The following is a 19,202-nucleotide window of genomic DNA, read 5'->3' on the forward strand; positions in this document are numbered from 1 at the left end:
AGCACCTCCATTGCTGTAGGAGTGATTATTTCAAAATGTACAAAGTGGGACCTCTTCATGTTTTGAAGATGTGTGGATAATCGGGGTCATTGTGGACATGCGCTAACCGTGAACTGGTCTATTGCAGCAATCCTTCTTAATCTTTCTTCATATAACCTTGTCTCAACTCTTCTTTCCTCCTCTCCTTTTCATTCTACCTCCTCATCTTTCTGTCAATCCCTAATGCTTCTTCTAAACGTTAATTAACTTTTCAGAGAGGTAGTGTTTCATGAAACTTGATCCAGCTGCTGAATGATTCTACTCAACACTCTGCTCAAAGGTTTCTCCTTGGGGGTGTTTCACAAAGATCCTAAGTTGAACTTATCTCTAAGTTGGACTCAAAATTTATGGAAAGCCATTATCATCTATGAAAATATTTTGTAAAAGTTATTTTAAAAGGCATCAAATGTTGATTCGAGTCATTCATATTTCCTATTATCAAAGAGATTTCATGTTCTTGATGTGGAATTTATAAAAAGTCTAAAATGCTTGAATTTTCGCTTTTGAATATATTTAATTTTAAGGCTACAAATGGCTCTCCATCATGGGTGTCGATTCTTACGTAATACCTATTCATCAGGGGGGGATGAATGAATAGATCATCCCCCCCTGATGAATAGGTATCAGTTACGGATCGACACCCATGCTCTCCATAATATCTAAGTCCAACTTAGAGTTAAGTTTGACTTAGAATCTTTGTGAAACACCCCCCTGGCTTGCATTTCTTTTTCCTGTTCTTTATATTCTTTTCTATAGGGCTGCAGACAGAATGCAAGTCAACCTGTTAATTATTCACTATGTGAGAGAGAGCGGAGAGGAAGTATCAGTTGAATCTGGACAGGTTTCTTCTTTGATTTGCTCATTTTAATAGTAATAATAATAAGCATTTCTATAGCACTGTCTATCTAGAAATTCTATTCCGAGGCGCATTTATTATTACCCCGGCTCTAGCCTAGCTGCCATTACAGCGCTCCAGCATTTCAAGGAATTGATTCCTGCCAGGTACCCATTTGCCTCACCTGGGTCGAGTGTGGCAAATGAAGATTAATGCCTTGCCAAAGGACATTAGTGCCATGTCGGGGATTGAACCACGACCTTCGCATTTCAAGTTTAGTGCTTAAGCCACTCGACTACGACACTTTGCTCATCATCTTGAATGATTGAATTTGTATCCATTTTATTATTTTCATTTACTTTAAATTCTCCTCAGATAATTTATCTTGATCTTTCTCATCCGAACATTCTTTACAGATAGCTGATTAGGTCAGGCAGTTTTCGAGTTAGACATGCTAATGATCATCTCCATTACTTGCATTTGTATCCACTCTCTTTTTCATCTTCTTTTTATTCTTCTTAACAATCTCCTCAGATGAATCGGCTCGATCTTTCCCCTTTAAAACGTCTGTGGAGCTAACCATTTGAGTAAGACAACTCTCTCCTTTCAACTGCTCATAATCATTACCATCAATTGCATTTGTATCCATCTTTTTCCTCTTCTTTTTCTTCTTTTGAATGTTTTTCTCAGATAAATCATCTTGCTCATTCTCTTTTAGAAGCTCTGATGAGCTAACTATTTGGGTCAGACAGTTTTCTGCTTGCACTTGCTCATGACCATCATCATGAATTGCGTTTGTATCCTCCTTCTTCTTCTTCTTCTTTTTCTTGTTCTTCTTTTTAACATTCTCCTGCAAAAACTCATCATCTCCAACCTCCGTATGCTTGAATCCAATTTCCTTTTTAATGAGAGCATCATCAACTGTTCTAGTTCTCTTAGATTGCAGATGGGAAGCACTGTCATCACTACTGCTATATTGTACTTCTTCAGCATTGTGACCAGTGGGAGTTGATAATGCAGAGAAGCTTAGGATCTCATTTCCTGAAATAGCTGCTTCGGCTAGTCTTTGATCTATAACATCTGAATCACTGCTGTAGAGAGAGAAAAAGAGAAAAAATATATTTAATACCGGTAATAATAATTATCAATGATTTCTTGGACAGCACATGTCTGGCAAATAAAGCACTTCCAAACATGAATAGTTTATGTACTAGTACAAATACTACTACTACTATTAATAATAATAATACTTATAACAAGTCAACGCAAAGTGTAGCATCCCCTTGCAGGGTACAAATGGCCTATATAAGCTAGAACAAGTTACCTCCATTAGACTATAATATTATATTACTAGGCAAGGAAGTTATAAACCATATTTTCACATATATAACTAGGTTTTTTTGCATATTCAATGAGCTATGACCTCTCACCACTGACCTACATACTCTGAAATCGAACTTATGCTGTGTTTTGATACCATGAACCTTCATATCAAATTTCATTAAAATCTGTCAAACCTTACGAAAGTTATCTAACAGAAACCAGCTTCGCTTATTTAATGAGCTATGACGTTTGACCTACATACTCCGAAATCGAACTTACCCTGTATTTTGATATCATGTACCATCATATCAAATTTCATTAAAGTCCATCAAACATTACTGAAGTTATCGATTGGAAACCAAATTTGTTACGAACGGACGGAAGGAAGCACGGACAGTCGGCAGCGTTACTATATCCCCACCGACTTATTATAATAATGATAATAACACAGGGGTGATAGTGAGCACTAAAAAAAAAAAGGTTTTTCGTTTTCCCCTCAACCACGCCCCCCTTGAGTAAAAAAAAAAGAGGATTCGCGGGGAAAAAAATGACATCTAACATTCCCCCCTTTCGTGTAAGAAAATAGGGAAGAATAGAGAAAATAAGAGGGAAATCAGGAAAATCAGGACAAAATAGGGAAGAAAAAAAATTGGTAAAATTTTTTTTTTAAATTTAAAAAAATCTGGATTTTTTTTTTTTTTTAAATCGTGAAGAAGAAAAAAAAATCAGGAAAAAATCGGGAAACCGATTTAAATCGGGTTTTTATCAGGCCTGTAACAGTAATAAAGAGTAATGATAATAATTGGATCTGTAAAAAAATTACTTTAGATTTTAAATTTGTGATATAATGACCACCTATAATGGCTAACAGGCTGCACAAAACAATACAGAAATGAAGGTAGAGAGTTATTAAATCACCTGTCATCATAGTTGTCTTGGGAAAGCTTCTTTGTGTTCCGTCTGATACGAGGTCTCTTCCTCTTCACATGAGGTGCTGATTCAGGAGTATTGAGATTAGGAGCACAGCAGGAAGAGGAAAACAACCTGAAAGTATCTGGGCGAAAAAACAGAGGAAGAGTTTGGATTAACTTGTGTGCTATCACATAAAGAATGTCTGAATGTTATAAAACCTGCTTGAACTGTATTATCCAACTGTGGAACTTTCAATGAATATTTGAGTGTGCAATATCTTTACTATTAAAAGGAATAGAAATAAAGACACAGATAGTAATAATAATAATAATACATTATATTTCTATAGCGCTTATTACAATGTTTCTAAGCGCTTTACAAAGTTGGCAATACTTAGATAATAATACATTCAATATCATATTTAGATGCTCATATTTAGATGCTCATGAGAATGACAGCAGTGTGGGACTGGAAATGCTCAAGCACAACTTTTGCCAAAATACACAAACCAAAAAGTTTACATATTGATGGTAGTTTGGTAAACATGTAATTTACAGGTACTCCCTATCCATTGGCTCCCTTTGTTAAAATTAGTGCCCTGTTCTTATTCATTTTTTCTATCATTTTTTTTTGTGGGGGGGGGGGTGTCCCGGATAAAAATATATAAAAATTAGTAATCTCACTTTAAAAATGTAACCCCAGCATTTTTTTTAACCAGAGCAATAAAGTAGGAATACCATTCACTTTTCCAAACTTTTGTATTTTACCTCCTTGCCCTTCCCTAGCACATGATGATGAAAAAGCTATTTCATATAACAATTCAAGATGAAGACAAAATAGAATAAATACTAGCTGTTATGCAGGGGTAACATAGAACAAGCATGTAATCAAATTGAATTAATTTTGTAAAAATGGCTCAAAAGAGAAAAACTGCTTTCTTTAAAATCTAAACAAAGAAACATATCAGGATATGTTTACCTTCCTCATTCTTTTTGGAGTTTTCATCATTAAATGTCTTTTCCTTTTCTGGCACAGTCATCTTAAGTTTTCTGTATGTAAATTGAGTAAGATAAAAAGAAGAAAAAGACCAATCAAACAGATTTCATAATGTCACCTGTCAAGACTTTGCATCTACACATTCCTGTTAGAAAAGACGAAGGTAGAATAGAAGCAAACTATCCTGGCAGACCACTACATGGCAAAAAGGTATAGGAATTCTATCCAACATATACTGTACATGTATGAAGTCTTCTCCATAAATACAAACAAACTTGCATTAAAGGTAATACAAAGTTTTGGGAAATTTCGAAAATTGGGTGGATAGTGATTCTTTACAATTTTGATATATTTGGATGCCCCTGGGAATGTATTATAAGCACTAGAAAATTTTGCCCCTAAAACACTACTGCTTTCGAGAAAAATTTAATATAAATATTTACCGGTGCTCCTGGTAAATTTTGATAAATTTTAAATAGCGCCTACGGCCGTACTATGGTAGCTGCGACCATGAAAATTTCAGAATATGTAGTTGTGATACATAATGTAAAAACGGGAATAGCTAATCGGTTGATTTTAGTCAAGAAACATTGTTTTATAGCTTATTTAATATCTTGACCATGAGAGGGAGCTATACAACATAAAGAGTTTATTATTTACAATTTCATAACTTAAGACTCTATTTCAACCGCGACAATGATCACAGGATTTTGTTGGATCGCATATGCTTCCAATATATTCATTTGAACCAAATTTATGATCCCATACCAAAACTTTGTATTACCTTTAATGGTTGCTAAACTGGACAAATTTCAAGCAAGTTTCGGGTCATCGGGGTGATTTGAAACAAGTATTTTCAATTTTTTAAAATATGTATTATGCACCCAATACTCACCATTAAACACATTTCATATTTCTACGCTTAACGCACATTTGTATGTGTACTTGTTGGTTTCTCTAATACGTCTTTTTCTCGGGCCTGTTCATTACGATACAAACATCGCATTATCACTGACATCACTACATCAAAATTATCATTATCATGTTTACTTATACCACGCTTTTCCTATAAGGCCCAATGCGCTTATACAGTAAATGAAAATGAAAATTACATAAATACATGAACAAGAAAACAGTCTAACAACTACAAACTGCAAAAAAGATGTGTTTTTAAGGCCTTTCTGAAGGTAATAACTGATGTAGACTGCCTAATTCTAATTGGTAGATCATTCCAGTATTTTGAAGCAGATACAGTAAATGTCCTATCGCGGGCTAATTTGCGGGTAACTGAATATGTGAGACGGAGAGGATCACTGGCTGACCTTAATGCAGGCCGGTGTATATAAATTCAAACAGGTTTCTAAATATTGTGGAGCTTGATTATTGATTATTTTGAAGACAAACAAGAGTAATTTTAAAATAATTCTTTGTTTCAAACTGGACTTTGATTAGAAATTACTTTAAATCAGAAACCTTCACGACATGTTAACAACAGCCATATCTGCCAAGAAACTTTCGCAAATTGCAAAAATCTGCTGTTGTGTCATGTGTGTATTGCCATTTTCGTGGCATGAACTTTGGCATGAACCTCAACCACTCGCGAAATTCATGAACATTTCATGCAAGCACAATTTATCATTTTGCAATATGCAACTGTTTTGTCTACTTAATAATAATAATAATAATAATAGCCTAATAGTCTACTCCAAATTTTATTAAACCGAAACGGAAATTATTTTTGCCTAATTGATCGTGAGCCCGGCAGCCACTGAGCAGCGCTAGATCGACATTGCTCTATCCCATATTGTTGAACGCCAAACAAGGTAGCAGCAACTCCCGTCTTTTAACGTCTTCTGGTATGACGCGACCGGGGTTCGAACCCACAACCTCCCGGTTGTGAGGCAGACGCTCTACTGACTGAGCCAACACTCCGGTACTCTGGTACTTCCACCGTGACATAACAATGTTTGGACTGAAATGTAAATTGGTCTGATGTCAAATAGTACTTACCCATCTAATGCACTTGAAAGTTTCTTGGCCAAAAAACTCTTGAATTCTGGTGTAGCTTTCATATTCTTGTGATCCTCATTCAACTGGTCATATGACTCTTGATATATCATCTCCCTACAGAATACCAAAGAAATCAAATGAGTATATTAGTTATTAACCTCAGTATAAACTTTGAGAACATTTACAAATGAATGAGAAAAGAGAGAGAGAGGTTTAATATGTACAAATATTCAGGCAGTTAGAGTTAATGTATGTACAGTGGTCAACAGCGAGCCATGTTCAGTAAAAGCCACTACATTAACAAATAGCTGACATCTTTCTACATCTACAAAATTTGGACACACAAGTCTCTGCCTATAATCAGACAATTATTCTCCTTAGTAGGTCTATGGTACTACATACAACTAAAATACTAGATGTACCTGATACTTGGTTTCTTGACCTCAGACATGATCAAATGCCTTGTCCTGCTATTTTTGTCTGACTTGTCTGTCTGAGTTGCTCTGCCTTTAACTGCATCTGAAGAAAAATAATTAAATATGCTTGTGTCAACATGAATCATGGTCAGGCTGTTAAACAGACCAATAAAGGTAGAGTGTAGCAGCATTAATTACCGGTATTCTCCTTTTTTTCTAATTCAGAATCATATCCAGACTTTGACCCGTAACTCCGGCGTGGAGATATTCTACTTAGACTAAACAAACCAAAAATCAACTGAATCTTTGTTCAAATAATGGTCATGATTTTAAAGTTGTTATGTTTGTTACCTAGCTGTTTCGTGTCAATTTTCTTATCTTTATTTGAGTATTTTTCCTTAAAAAGAAGACTCATAAGTCATAATATACACCTTCTCACAGAATTCACGGCAATGTACCGACAGTGGGGTGCAGGCGCACGTGAAGTTAGCGACCGTCATGATGAATACTCACATGAATTTAATGAGGATCTAGGATTACAGTCGCTAACTTCACACAAGCGCGCCATCGGTACTCTACATGATATGCAACTGTATTGTGCAGCGGTTTGTCGTGAAACCTGTGAAAAAGTGTATTATTTCTTTGTTTTTTGGGGAAATAGGGTCTATTGAATGATTAACTAGCTAGCCGACACAAATTTCAACGACTGGGACCACACACAAATTATAGGTTAAAATTTCGGTTTTAATAAGAGCTGTTCTCTTGAGGAACGTACTTAAAATTGAAGTCTAATAGCTTCCAATACATATCACCTCTCACCTCTACTATTATGGTTCCAATCAGCATCCACTAAGCGCTGCTTTTCAATACCATCTTCCGAAGATGACGAAGTCTTGTGGTCCATGTGGGCTGACATCTTGGATTGGCACAAGTCTCCGTCAGCTAGCTAGCTAGCTCCGCCGCGGGCGCCCCGCGAGCGAGGCCAGCTAGCTGAGCTTCGCTGGCGTTGCACGTTGGCCAGCATATTGGTACGCTGTTACCTGTGGAGCGCCAGGCAATTTCGATTACTTTTCTACAGCTCGAACTTTAGATAGATATATTGGGGAATCCAGTCATGCAGGTCTCAAAGTCAAATAAAAGGGTTACTCTTCGTTCACGTCCAGGTAAGTAGTCTAAAACGAGCTGTTAACTTGTCTAAATCTAAGAGCTTCTAAAGTCAAAGAGTGATTTAGACCTAGTTTTATTTGCCATTAATATTTATTTCTAGACGTAGATCTAGTGCTTAAGCGATGTCTGGACACCAATTCTGAGATTCTGAGATTCCATTTTGGGGGGACTTTTTCAAAATTGGCTGCGGATCAACTCTTAAAGGGAGTGGATCGCCAGTTTCCATGTGCAGAAGGCCATAATTCGCTGACACCAGACTTGGTGGAAATACCATTAATGGGGGTACAAATTTGCACACAGCAAACCCATAGTCCAGTCAAGAATTACCCCCTAATCTCTCGGAGAGCTCGAGAGTCTTCGGGCAAATCAAGGCATTACATAAGGTCCAATGGTCATAAAACTCAAGGCTAACCCTGGTGATTGACAACACCTGTTATTGGGTAAACACCCGAACGGTGTCGAATTCCCCATGAGAGCCGACTACTCAGTGACTTTAAGCTGCATACCAACAATGCCACGTACAGTGCTAATCCCTATTGTGCCAGCCACAAATCTCCTGTGTGCCAAGCTAATTTTAGGGTTGGTTTAAGTGCGTGTTATTTAAATCTTTACAAAAAATAAATTGCTGAATTAGATCTAGGTCTACTCAAGAAAATCCAATCTGACTGTTGTATACAAAGACACGTAATCCAAAGCCGATAATCTGATGCACGCGCTGCCAAAGCACTCAGCACGGTGCAATGGGCATGAACAATAACTGTTATTACTTATGCTAGGGTGCACAAAGCAGAGTAGCGGTGGCTCATGGAATCCCTGTCTTGAGTCTGATGATATATGTACATGTATGTTTTTACATAGTTTTTTGCTAGGATTATAAAGACTGTTCATTCTCCTTTTCTTGTCCTTCTCTTCCTACTACAGGGGACAGTGGTGTGACAGCAGTAGAGAACTTTGCGACAGAAGAATGTCCATACCCGACTGATCTTCCAGATGGCAAACTCTTGGTGAAAACTCTGTGCCTTTCAGTGGACCCATACATGGTAGGACACACGCTCCAATGGGTTCTAGGACAATTACTCCCCGGGCAATTAGCCCCCACCCCCCCCCCCCCCCCCCCCCCCCGAGGACAACCAACCCGGAGGACGATTTCCCCACATGGACGATTACCCCCTTGAAAATCACCCCTCCCCAATTTCAATCTATTTATGACACTTGACGTATATTTTACTATATAAGATCATACTGCTGTAACTTAAAGATAAACTTTAGTACTGGTAATGTGATTGCATTGTGAAAGAAAAGGTGTGAAAGGATCAGAAACAGTTGATCATGTAGCATGTAAGTATTGGTGTGCACTGCAAGGTTCTGGAGTCATCAAAATCATAATAAATTTGACCGAGTCTTGGTAAAGTAACAAGCACTCACATAGAAAGCTATATATGGGACAACACACATGGTGTCGGGGCTGGTACTACCTTGATTTCCTTGTCTTTCTATGCTCATTACTCAGCCAGTATACATTTTCTTCCAACATTGTTTGGCACATGTCATTTATTTGTATTCTTGAACATTCAGTGTAAGTTTCGTTTGATTCTGTGAGAATTAATTTTTTTTTTTTACCAGTACTGGAGTTTATCTTTAAGTGTTTATTTTCACAATTTCAATTCGTCATGACAGTTTACATAATTTTACTAACTTAAGTATAAAAAAAAAATGATGTACCGGTAGTTTTCATAATACAGCCCCATGTTATTTTATTTATTATGACAGAGAAGTCGGTTGAATGAAAAGACAAGAGCTGCTTACATGCTGCCATGGAAGGTTGGTCACACCGTAGATGGGGGCGGGGTAGCACTGGTACTCGAGAGTAAACATGATTGTTATCAACCTGGTGACATCATCCAATCATTCAATCTACCATGGCAACTCTACAGTCAAGTTGAAGTCAATCAATACTTCTCAAAGGTAAAAACAGATTCATTCACTTATACTCAACCTCTCTATAAAGGCCACCTTTAAGGGAAACAGAAAAAAGTGGCCCCCGACAGGTAACCTTTCTAGACAGGTTCTACAACACACATTTCTTTTTCAAGGAAGACAAAATGCTGGGCCACTACAGACAGGTGGCCTTTATAGCATGGACAAAAATAGATGGGGGCTCGGGGCGAAGTAGCCCCCGAAATACCAAAAAGAGCCCCCGAAAGTCATAAAAGAGCCCCCAAAAAATTGCATAGAGTTCAGTGCAAAACAAATTAAATAGTGTCATTTTCATGCAAGCAAGCTTGAAAAGTATAGCCCCCGAAATTGTTTAAATATTTGTTTGCCTGCTTTTTAGAGAGGTAGCCACTAAGACAGATTTGACTGTGTGTATAAAATACAGCTATGCTACAAACATCGTCTGTTTGGAGCCAGGAGGGCATTAACTCTGTGTTAAGTATAGGAGTTAATGCACTTCTGGCTCCAAACAGATGATAGGCTGTACTTAATATAATGTCCCTTATTACCCTGGCATAATTAGCAGATCTCAATCCATGATAAGTTGTAAGAGTAGCAGTGGTGCATGGTAGAAGTAGAAGACATTATTGGATAATTTTTTTAGTACAAGGCTGTTTTGCTGCAAGTGTCCAGTTGAAACTGAATAAGTACCATTTAAATAGCACTTGTTTCATTATTTTTATTATTATTATCATCATTATTATTATTATTGTTAATTTTATTATTAGTAGTATTATCATTATTATTATTGTTATTGTTATTATTATTATTATTGTTATTGTTATTGTTATTGTTATTGTTATTGTTATTGTTATTATTATCATTATTATTATCATTGTTATTATTATGATTAATGTGTTTTTTTTAATAGTAGAAGTAGTGATATTGGTGGCGGTGGTAGTGGTAGCAGCAGCAGAAGAAGATAGAGAAGAAAAAGAAGAATTAGAAGAACTAGGGGAAGAGGAGGAGGAGGAGGAAGAGGTGGAGGAGAGCCATCTTTTGTTCTTTATCTGTCCCTCTCTATCTTTAGCCTTCTTTTTCATTATGTCATATTACTGGTCACCCAACAACAAGTTCTCATAAAAATAATATTATTGTTTTTTGTTTTGTTTTTCACAGGTGGAGAAATCTTTGGTTGGAGACCATTACTCTTTGGCTGTAGGAGCCATTGGAATGCCAGGTCTTACATCACTCCTAGGCATCAAGCATAAAGGTGGTGTAGTTCCTGGAACCAATCAAACTATGGTCATTAGTGGTGCTGCTGGAGCATGTGGATCCTTAGCTGGACAGGTCAGTAGTAAGACCATTTCATGTGGTTCCTGGAACTAATTGAATCTTTGTATTTAGCTATGCAGGTCGAGTATTTGAATCCTTAGCTGGGCAGGTCAGTAAAGTTAGACTATCTGTTTTGATAATCAAACCAGGGTTAAAAGTGGTACCTGAGGTTAAATTTAGAACCAGAAGTATTTGTTAAAAGAAAAGCTCAAGTATTTATAAACAATTATCTCAAGTTCCATAATGTCAGAAAATTTGATGACAACAGTAAAATTGTGAATATTTTAATGTTGAAACTAATACTATTCATTTTATTTACTAACTGGGTATTTTCCTTTAAAGTTTCAGGGACATTTTTCTTTCTTGCATTCTGAACCAAATTAGTGAAGAAGTCGATCCTTTTCATGAAATCATTACCATGTTACTATTTTCTTTTAGATAGCAAGGATCTTGGGATGTGGCCATGTTGTTGGGATCTGTGGTACCGATGCGAAGTGCAGTATGCTGACGGAGGAGTTGGGGTTTGATGTCGCTATCAACTACAAGACCCAGAACGTGGAGGAGCGACTCAAGGCTGCATGCCCTGCTGGAGTAGATATCTACTTTGATAATGTGGGAGGAGAGATCAGTGATACAGTTATCATGAAGGTGAGATGATAGCAAGCTATCTCATGCTTTGGACTGTTCTGCTTGCTAAAGAACCCACGTAGAACTATACACCCAATCGTAAGGGATCGAGGCACTGGTTTTGCCAAAGAATTATTATCCGAAGGTTCATATTTCCAAAGATTTTGTAATTCAGAAACACAAATTTCCCATACCAGGGGGTTCATAATTGCAAAATCGAAATAGGGTTCTTATTTCCAAAGATTAATGGATATATCGATTTGACACCGAAATTCTGTGTAGACATAAATGCTGATTCCGGAAAATCCATCCCATTCAGTGAATTTACACCATTTTGACCACTCCTGCCATTTTGGCCATTTTCAACATTTGCGTGATTCTGTGCAAAAAAATGTAATTTTAGCGTTGCTAAAGATTTTGACTCTATTTAATTCAGTCATAATTTATGATTGGAAAGATTTAATAGATGGATCCTTGCTAAGATTTTGCGCTGATTCCAAAATGATCAGTCTCACAGACCTCAATGACAACGTTTTTATTGTATTGGTCACTTTTTTAGCAAAAAGGATCAGTATTTGTCATATTCAGGGTCCAACAACTGTTCAAAAGTTTAGTGAGGATCAATTAATGGACGTTTCCTATTTTCAAGATTTTTCTGAAGTTTAATTTAGTGGTACAGACAGGTCAGGAGGCCTACTGAAAGAGTCTGATGTTTGAAATAAAATAAGAAGAGCAGAGTGTCCTGACAATGATACATAGAGATCATTGAAAGGCCACTGTGATCGTCTATGCTTGATTTGCTATAGCAGTACACTGTGTATCTGAGTGGCCTAGATCCGAAGGATTGATAAGCATGCTCAATGTACCTAGCAGGGTTTGCTGGGACGATACATCCTGAGCAGGAGACCAGCAAAGCACATGCTCACAGATTTTCCAAGCTAGGAACTTTTCCGACTCAACCACCTCGACTGATTAAGCTAAAGAACTAGACTAGGCATGAATACCGGAAGTCAAATTCGACTGAACGCCAAAAATAAATCAGCAACAACTATATGCATGAGGCGCGAAAGCTCAGAGGAGGCGCAATAGCTCTGTCGGTAGAGCAGTGGCCTCGTAATCCGGTGACCCGGGTTTGAAACCAAGTCGATGCACTAGTGCCCTTTGGTAAGGCATTAATCCTTATTACCAGGTCCCTCGGAGAGGACCTAAAGCCGTCAACTGTCTGGTTGCTTACTTACAAGCGTTTATGCTTTCTTAGCAGTCATGTAAAAAAAAATAACAACCAATGATTGCTTTCATTTTCTGCAGATGAATAAAGACAGCAATATCATTCTGTGTGGGCAGATTTCAATGTACAACAACCTACACCGTGACTATCCACCTCTGTTAGCGGATAATATAGCCCAGAGAGTCAAAGATTTCAACATTAAAAGGGAGCGATTCGTGGTCCTGACCTATGCAGAGGAATTTCCAGAGGGATTGGTTCAACTTGCAACATGGATTCGGGAAGGAAAATTTAAGGTTTGTGACTCATTCGAACAATTTCTTCCAAGTTTGCTTTGAATCTTGGATTTTTTAAGGTATGATTCCAACTTTAAGGTAATAGGATACAGTTGTTGATAGATCATTTCAAATTATTGTTGTTTGCATTGTAAACAATCAAAAGCAAAATTAGTCACATGTTTTGTGTATGTGCTTGCCAAATGAATTTGGTGAACAATGTAAAATAAACAAAAGGAATCTCTCCTGTAACAGACAAAAACAACAATTGTGTTATTTCATATTGTTGAAATTTATGTCTTTCATATAATTCAATAAAAGATTTGCACAGTTAACCTTTTTAAAACTTTCAAAATGAAGAAAAAAAATCTACGCTGTTGGTTTCCTCATATATATTTCTATTCTACAAAAGTAAACATAGCAGATTTAAAGGCTTCAGTGTTTGCATTTGGTGTGTAAAATCAAACAGTTCTGCTTTTGTTAAGCAGTTGAGGTTCAAAGTCCTCTGAGAACCACTATAAGCCCATTCATCTAGCTTGAGCAAATATTATTTTTTACAGAGATTCTTGAACACTTGAAGTTAAGAATATTACAACATCGGTTGAGATTAAAGTACCATGAGAAGCACCATTAGCCTGTTCATCTAACTTGAGCAAAGATTGTGTTTTCCAGAGAATCTTGAACACTTAAAGGTAGAGCAGGTGAGAAACAATGTACTCTCAGACGCACTAGCCCATTCAACCAGCTTGAGCAAAGATTAGCTTTTCTAGAAATTCTTGAATACTTAAAACAGGAATACTACTTTTCTTCAGTAAAAAATTAATATATCTGTTTTACTTCTTGTTTAATAGGTGAAAGAGACAGTGACTGAAGGACTAGAGAATACAGGAGCAGCATTTGTATCTATGATGTCAGGTGGCAATGTAGGTAAACAGATCGTCCATGTAGCAGACCCATAGAGATGCACATCAGTGGGGATACTATGTCATCAGGGTATCGGGGGTGCCACCTTTCAGGCCCTGACACCTTTCAATTTTACATGGACTACCTCAATACAAGAAATTTTGATTTCTCATATGTGATGTAAATTATTTGCAATAAAATCTTTATTTAGTAATGTGTCTACGTTTGATCATCATGCATTCTTCATGTAGTAAAATTAAATGATTTATGGGGACCAAGGCTTTTGAAATATAAGGCTCCGTATCTTGTATTTTACTGTTTATTTTATCCAACTAATAATCTATGACAATTATTAATTACTGTAAAATCTGAAATTTTACATGCCTAAAATTTTTGAAAATTTGTGATTGGTCCAGATTTGCCTTTTTTAATTTTGTTGCGATTCACAAAGTTCCTTGCTGTGGAAATTGTTGTCTTTTACAAATTGTGAAATTTCCACGTCATGAAAGTTTGTGGTTTTTTAGTAGTCTTATCTTGGGTAGAGACAAAGGCATTGAAATCTGCACATTGAGGTTGACTACATTAAGGCTTCAGTGCTTATTATTAGTTTTGTAATTCTGATCCTTGTGAAGATTTGTTATATACCCCCCGTTTAAAAAAAATGTATCTTCCCAATGGGCTGGATTATTGTCAGCAAACGCACACACAAACACATACCCACATATATATTGCAAACATTTCCAAAAAGGGAACGTTGATGTAAGTTACACAACCATTATTCTCTCATTTTCACTCATAGATGTGTGTATATACTGTATATATATATATATATATATATATATATATATATATATGTATAATGATGTCTTCCTTCTCACAATTTTTATAAAGTATTTGTAATGGATTATGTGAAAAAATTGCCTCAACTTATTTTTAGTTTGTGTAGGCATATTTACTGACACTTAGAGGTCCCAAGCTCTTCAGTCATACATTTATATAACACATGTAATTTACTAAAGCAGTACTCGCCCCAATATAATGTTATATGAGATTAATCAATAACACATTTTTTGCCCCAATAAACTTTTGTTGATGAATTTATGATTTATTGGTAGTTGGCAGCTAAAAGATGTCCCAATTACTTCTATGTACTTTGTAATAATTTTGAAGAATATCTGGAAACGTTTGTAGTTAATCTGCACCAGTTAAACACCAACTGCTTGATTTTACCACTCTTGATGATACACTGTATATCTTTATTTATATTTTCTTGCCGAAGAAAAGAGTTAATTTTATGATTGGTTTAAATGTCAACTTGCATGTTGATATACTAACGATGGGGAAAAGATTATAAATAATTCTCACAGGAATGCCTTGAAATGCCATGAACATACCGGTTCTCATAAGCATCTCCGGAGACCTGTCAATCGTGAAATACAAAGTCTGGATCAGTTACAGTTTTTAAAAGTGCCAACGTCACATAGCAATATAATTCATGAATATTCATGAGAATATGCCTTCCTGAATGATTTGAATATAGTCTCTTCAGACAATGAAATCAATAGGTTACCTTGTGCATGACGCTGTAGTATGTCAGTTGAATTATTTAAGAAGCATCTTAAAACACACCTATTTACATTGTAATTGAGTGCATTACATTTTCTATCATATTATTTGTTTTGTAAAGCACTTTGATCAGTTCTAAATTGGATATAGCGCTATAAAAGAATCAATTTATTATTATTATCATTATCAATAATGACAATCACTCAAGAGTGTAGTGACCATGTTCATATGAGTTAAATATGATTTTGGTAATGCTTCAAATTTATATACAGACTATAAATTGAATAAGGTTGCAACCTTATCAAGTACTTTTAAAACCCTGTAATAAGATTTAGAATTATGCTGATTTGTACTGCAATACCCCAGGTCTTTATTATAATTGTTAATGTATAATATGTATAATAATAGTAAATGATTATAGATTTATGATTATTTTAAAAGAAACATATATACCAAACTGAAATTTTTATATTTATTTTGATTGAACTAGTAAAATCAGTGTGATAATCGTAATAATACTTGTGTGTCTTTGTGCTCTTTGTTTACTTTAAACTGTGGAATTCACACACACACACACGCTCAAACACCCACACACATATGCATGTTTTAATATATAGGCACTTAAAGAAACAAAATTACTTCAAGATTTATCCATCATGGCAAAGATAACTATAATTAGTTATTGAGTTATTAAGACTACAATTAAATATACAGTAGGTTTGCCGTTGCACCATGTGAGAGAGAGAGAGAGAGAGAGAGGGTTGAGGAGTCCTAAAAAGGACTCTGACTCGGTAATCTTTCTTGGGGGTGTGGTAGTCCTGAAAAAGACTGTTATCTTTCTTAGCATATGATTCTAAGGAGAACTATAGCGCTTGGAGAGGATGAGTGGCTCGACGTTTCAAACAGGTTGACTATCCGTCGTCGGGAGTGGAGAATAGCTGGCGTGCGTGAGCCTAAATGACCAAAATCTATGATAATGAACCAGATGTGTATGAAATAAATACAGTCTCATATATTCATTTGATAATATCTTATTATTGTGTTTACTTATTGAATATTAATTTTAACCAAATTATTAAATTGGTGAAATTGTACTTTAATACCTTTTTAATTTTTACAAGTATTTTTCAATACAATAATAATAATAGCTAGTTCTTATATAGCGCTTTTCAGGACTGAAGGCCCTCTCAAAGGATATATATTATTACCCCGGTCATCGGATTCAGGCTTGTCCGCACACAATGTATGCACATTCTCCCCTCCTTGGGGAGCATTCCAGCCAGGCGTCATTTTTACAAGCGCACACTTGCTAATCTAAGCACATTAGCTTTTGCATCCTACCGGGTACCCATTTAACACCTGGGTGGAGAGTGGCAAATGTAGATCAATGTCTTGCCAAAGGACATTAGTGCCGCGGTAGGACTTAACCGCGGACCTTGTGATCCACAGTATGGTGACATATCCACTCGTCCACATACATACGTACAAAGTTTCTCAATGTACAAAGACTGAGCATGCACACATAGCCTGCCTTTTGTACATATCCAAATATCCAAGAGAGATATTGAAACAAAGGAAGAAAGAAAGCAATTTTGAGATGTCCTGGCGGAAAGTTTTTAAGCTTAAAAATGTACCGGTACATCATTATCCAATTGTGTTTCACAACATTTAAGAACTAATTTCTTTGGCTATAGCTATTTTTGTTTTAATTTTGTCGTTTTCCCTTTATAATTAAAAAAAGAAATTTTGTAACGAATGAAGAACATGACATAATCCACAAGCAAGTGCTGTTCCTAACGAAATAGTAAATGACTTTCAAACACCAACACTTTTTATGCCAGGACTGATTTTCCATTATATTCAAACGTGGTAATGGTAATGATTTTGTTGAAAATTCATTTGCAGCCAGATGGCTGAATTGCAGAATTTTGTACATTGCGTAAAAACATAAATATTTATACAATCATAAATGAACTACACTAAAATTATCCAGCAAGTCATATTAAGACATATCACACAGTGAATGAATTTTAAAATAAATTGCTTAAGTCTATTCCACAATCGTCATATATGACATAAATGAAAAGATCGTTCAAAATTAATAGAGAAGAGAGAACAAAAGGGCTGGAGGAAAATATAGAAGAGCGGTAAGGAGGGTAAATAGTGCAGACAGCACAGGAGATCCAGGAAAAGTATCAGAGAGAGAAAGACAGGGAGAGAAAGGGAGAGATAAAGTGAGAGATAGAGAGATATATATTTAAGATAATGCTGAGGATGAGAGTGTAACTTACCATAATGGGCACAATGATAGTATACTGATGAGACTTGTATCAGCGAGTTTGTGCACTTTCACAATGATGATAATAATAGTAATATTAATGATAAATATATATTTATCAATATTTGACTCAAATATAGAAAATATTGTTCCCAGTATGACGTTCTACCACTTCATTTTTACATAGTTCAGGTGTTCACTTTTGGAATGACATCATTGCAAAGAAGTGCAAAAGGTAATGGAAAGCAAAATAATAAGGGTGCATAAAATAGGATGGAATTCCTTTCCAAACTATTCTCAGGCCTGGTTCTAGAAGATTAATGGGGCAGCTTTTACTTAGCTTAGGTTTTACATTCACCCTCATTTAAAATGATTTATAACCGATACAACTTTGGGAGCTTTAAGATTTTGTTGTGGAGGAGGGGGGGGGGGGCTCCATCCCCTCACCCCCTTCCCCTCCCACTAGAACTGCTATTGAGTATTACAAAAGATATAATTGTATGGATATTTCCAGGTTATTCCTCAGCAGTATAAAGTAAGTTTTTAATTAAAATGAGAAAAACATTTCTATATGTAGGCTTGCATGGAAATCATTTTTCTTAAGATTTTAAGCAATGTTTCAGTAACATTCTCTCAAAATTTGACAAAAATTAGTCAAATATTTACCGAGTCAAAATATTGTTATTGGCATGTCCATCTACATATACGGACGGCGGGAATGACATCGCAGCTACTCCCCCCCCCCCCAAAAAAAAAAAATAATAATAATAATAACAATAACAACAACAACAACAACAACAGCAACAAACAAACAACAACAACAACAACAAACAACATCAACAACAACATGATAACCAGAGATTTATGCAAACAATTTGCACAATCGACAGGGTATACGCCCGGGTATACGCTCGAGCATTAAGAGCTAGCTTGGAGTGGCGCCATTTAAATTCAACCGCGCAATCGCAAGGGTAACCAGAGAGTAGGCCCCACACCCCGCATCATGCATTATGCTGCATGCATGCTAGATAAGAGTGCGATCCAATGTCGTCGCGACGCGCGCCACCGGCACCTGCACCAATCATGCACTCTGCCGCGACGCTCCGATCAGAGGCAGACTTTCACCGTCGACGCTGTCTAAATTGCTTATTGCGTGCCGTGTATACATGCAATATTCATACATTTGACTACCAGTGTTTTTTGTACCGAGTAGTGAATAGTTAGCTTCATAATACACTTTGATTTTGACAAGCCAAAACATCATGTACCGTACGTGAGTATTTATTTGTCTATTGATTTCTTGACGACTTGCAGAGCGGGTGGGCGTGTTCCATTATGTTATTCATCAAGTAGCATATCG

The 19,202-nt window shown here is 36.3% G+C and overlaps 2 protein-coding genes across 5 annotated transcripts; one reads left to right on the forward strand and one right to left on the reverse strand.

The window, feature by feature from the left end:
- Nucleotides 1-1,045: 1,045 nt before the first annotated feature.
- LOC105446953 lies at nucleotides 1,046-7,539 on the reverse strand. Of its 4 annotated transcripts, XM_030992093.1 has the most exons (7): nucleotides 7,351-7,539; nucleotides 6,538-6,634; nucleotides 6,116-6,229; nucleotides 4,088-4,158; nucleotides 3,116-3,251; nucleotides 1,686-1,965; nucleotides 1,046-1,526 (listed from the first exon to the last, which is right to left on the reverse strand). In XM_030992093.1, exons 1-7 carry the CDS (start codon nucleotides 7,445-7,447, stop codon nucleotides 1,329-1,331), a joined length of 993 nt encoding a protein of 330 aa, XP_030847953.1. In that variant the 5' UTR covers nucleotides 7,448-7,539; the 3' UTR covers nucleotides 1,046-1,328. The 4 variants fall into 4 exon arrangements, with proteins under 4 accessions (XP_030847953.1, XP_030847952.1, XP_030847951.1 ...); XM_030992092.1 differs by having other exon boundaries at nucleotides 1,046-1,965; nucleotides 6,538-6,628; XM_030992091.1 differs by having other exon boundaries at nucleotides 1,046-1,962.
- Nucleotides 7,540-7,589: 50 nt separating this feature from the next.
- LOC577347 (prostaglandin reductase 2) lies at nucleotides 7,590-15,724 on the forward strand. Its single transcript, XM_030992094.1, has 7 exons — nucleotides 7,590-7,694; nucleotides 8,620-8,738; nucleotides 9,469-9,663; nucleotides 10,813-10,983; nucleotides 11,407-11,616; nucleotides 12,904-13,116; nucleotides 13,947-15,724. The coding sequence occupies exons 1-7, from the start codon at nucleotides 7,646-7,648 to the stop codon at nucleotides 14,052-14,054; spliced, it is 1,065 nt and encodes a 354-aa protein (XP_030847954.1). The 5' UTR covers nucleotides 7,590-7,645; the 3' UTR covers nucleotides 14,055-15,724.
- Nucleotides 15,725-19,202: the final 3,478 nt, after the last annotated feature.

The sequence above is a fragment of the Strongylocentrotus purpuratus genome, unplaced genomic scaffold (assembly GCF_000002235.5).
Source record: "Strongylocentrotus purpuratus isolate Spur 01 unplaced genomic scaffold, Spur_5.0 spur5_scaffold_2, whole genome shotgun sequence".
In the NCBI taxonomy this organism is placed as follows: domain Eukaryota; kingdom Metazoa; phylum Echinodermata; class Echinoidea; order Camarodonta; family Strongylocentrotidae; genus Strongylocentrotus; species Strongylocentrotus purpuratus.

Coding starts and splice junctions, on each gene's coding strand:
- LOC105446953 (XM_030992089.1), bottom strand. CDS start 7,447: ATGTCAGCCCACATGGACCACAAGACTTCGTCATCTTCGGAAGATGGT. Junction 3,252..4,087: donor CTCCAAAAAGAATGAGGAAG/GTAAACATATCC, acceptor TTTTTCGCCCAG/ATACTTTCAGGTTGTTTTCC. Junction 1,966..3,115: donor CAAGACAACTATGATGACAG/GTGATTTAATAA, acceptor CTCTCTCTACAG/CAGTGATTCAGATGTTATAG.
- LOC577347 (XM_030992094.1), top strand. CDS start 7,646: ATGCAGGTCTCAAAGTCAAATAAAAGGGTTACTCTTCGTTCACGTCCA. Junction 7,695..8,619: donor TACTCTTCGTTCACGTCCAG/GTAAGTAGTCTA, acceptor TTCCTACTACAG/GGGACAGTGGTGTGACAGCA. Junction 13,117..13,946: donor TTCGGGAAGGAAAATTTAAG/GTTTGTGACTCA, acceptor CTTGTTTAATAG/GTGAAAGAGACAGTGACTGA.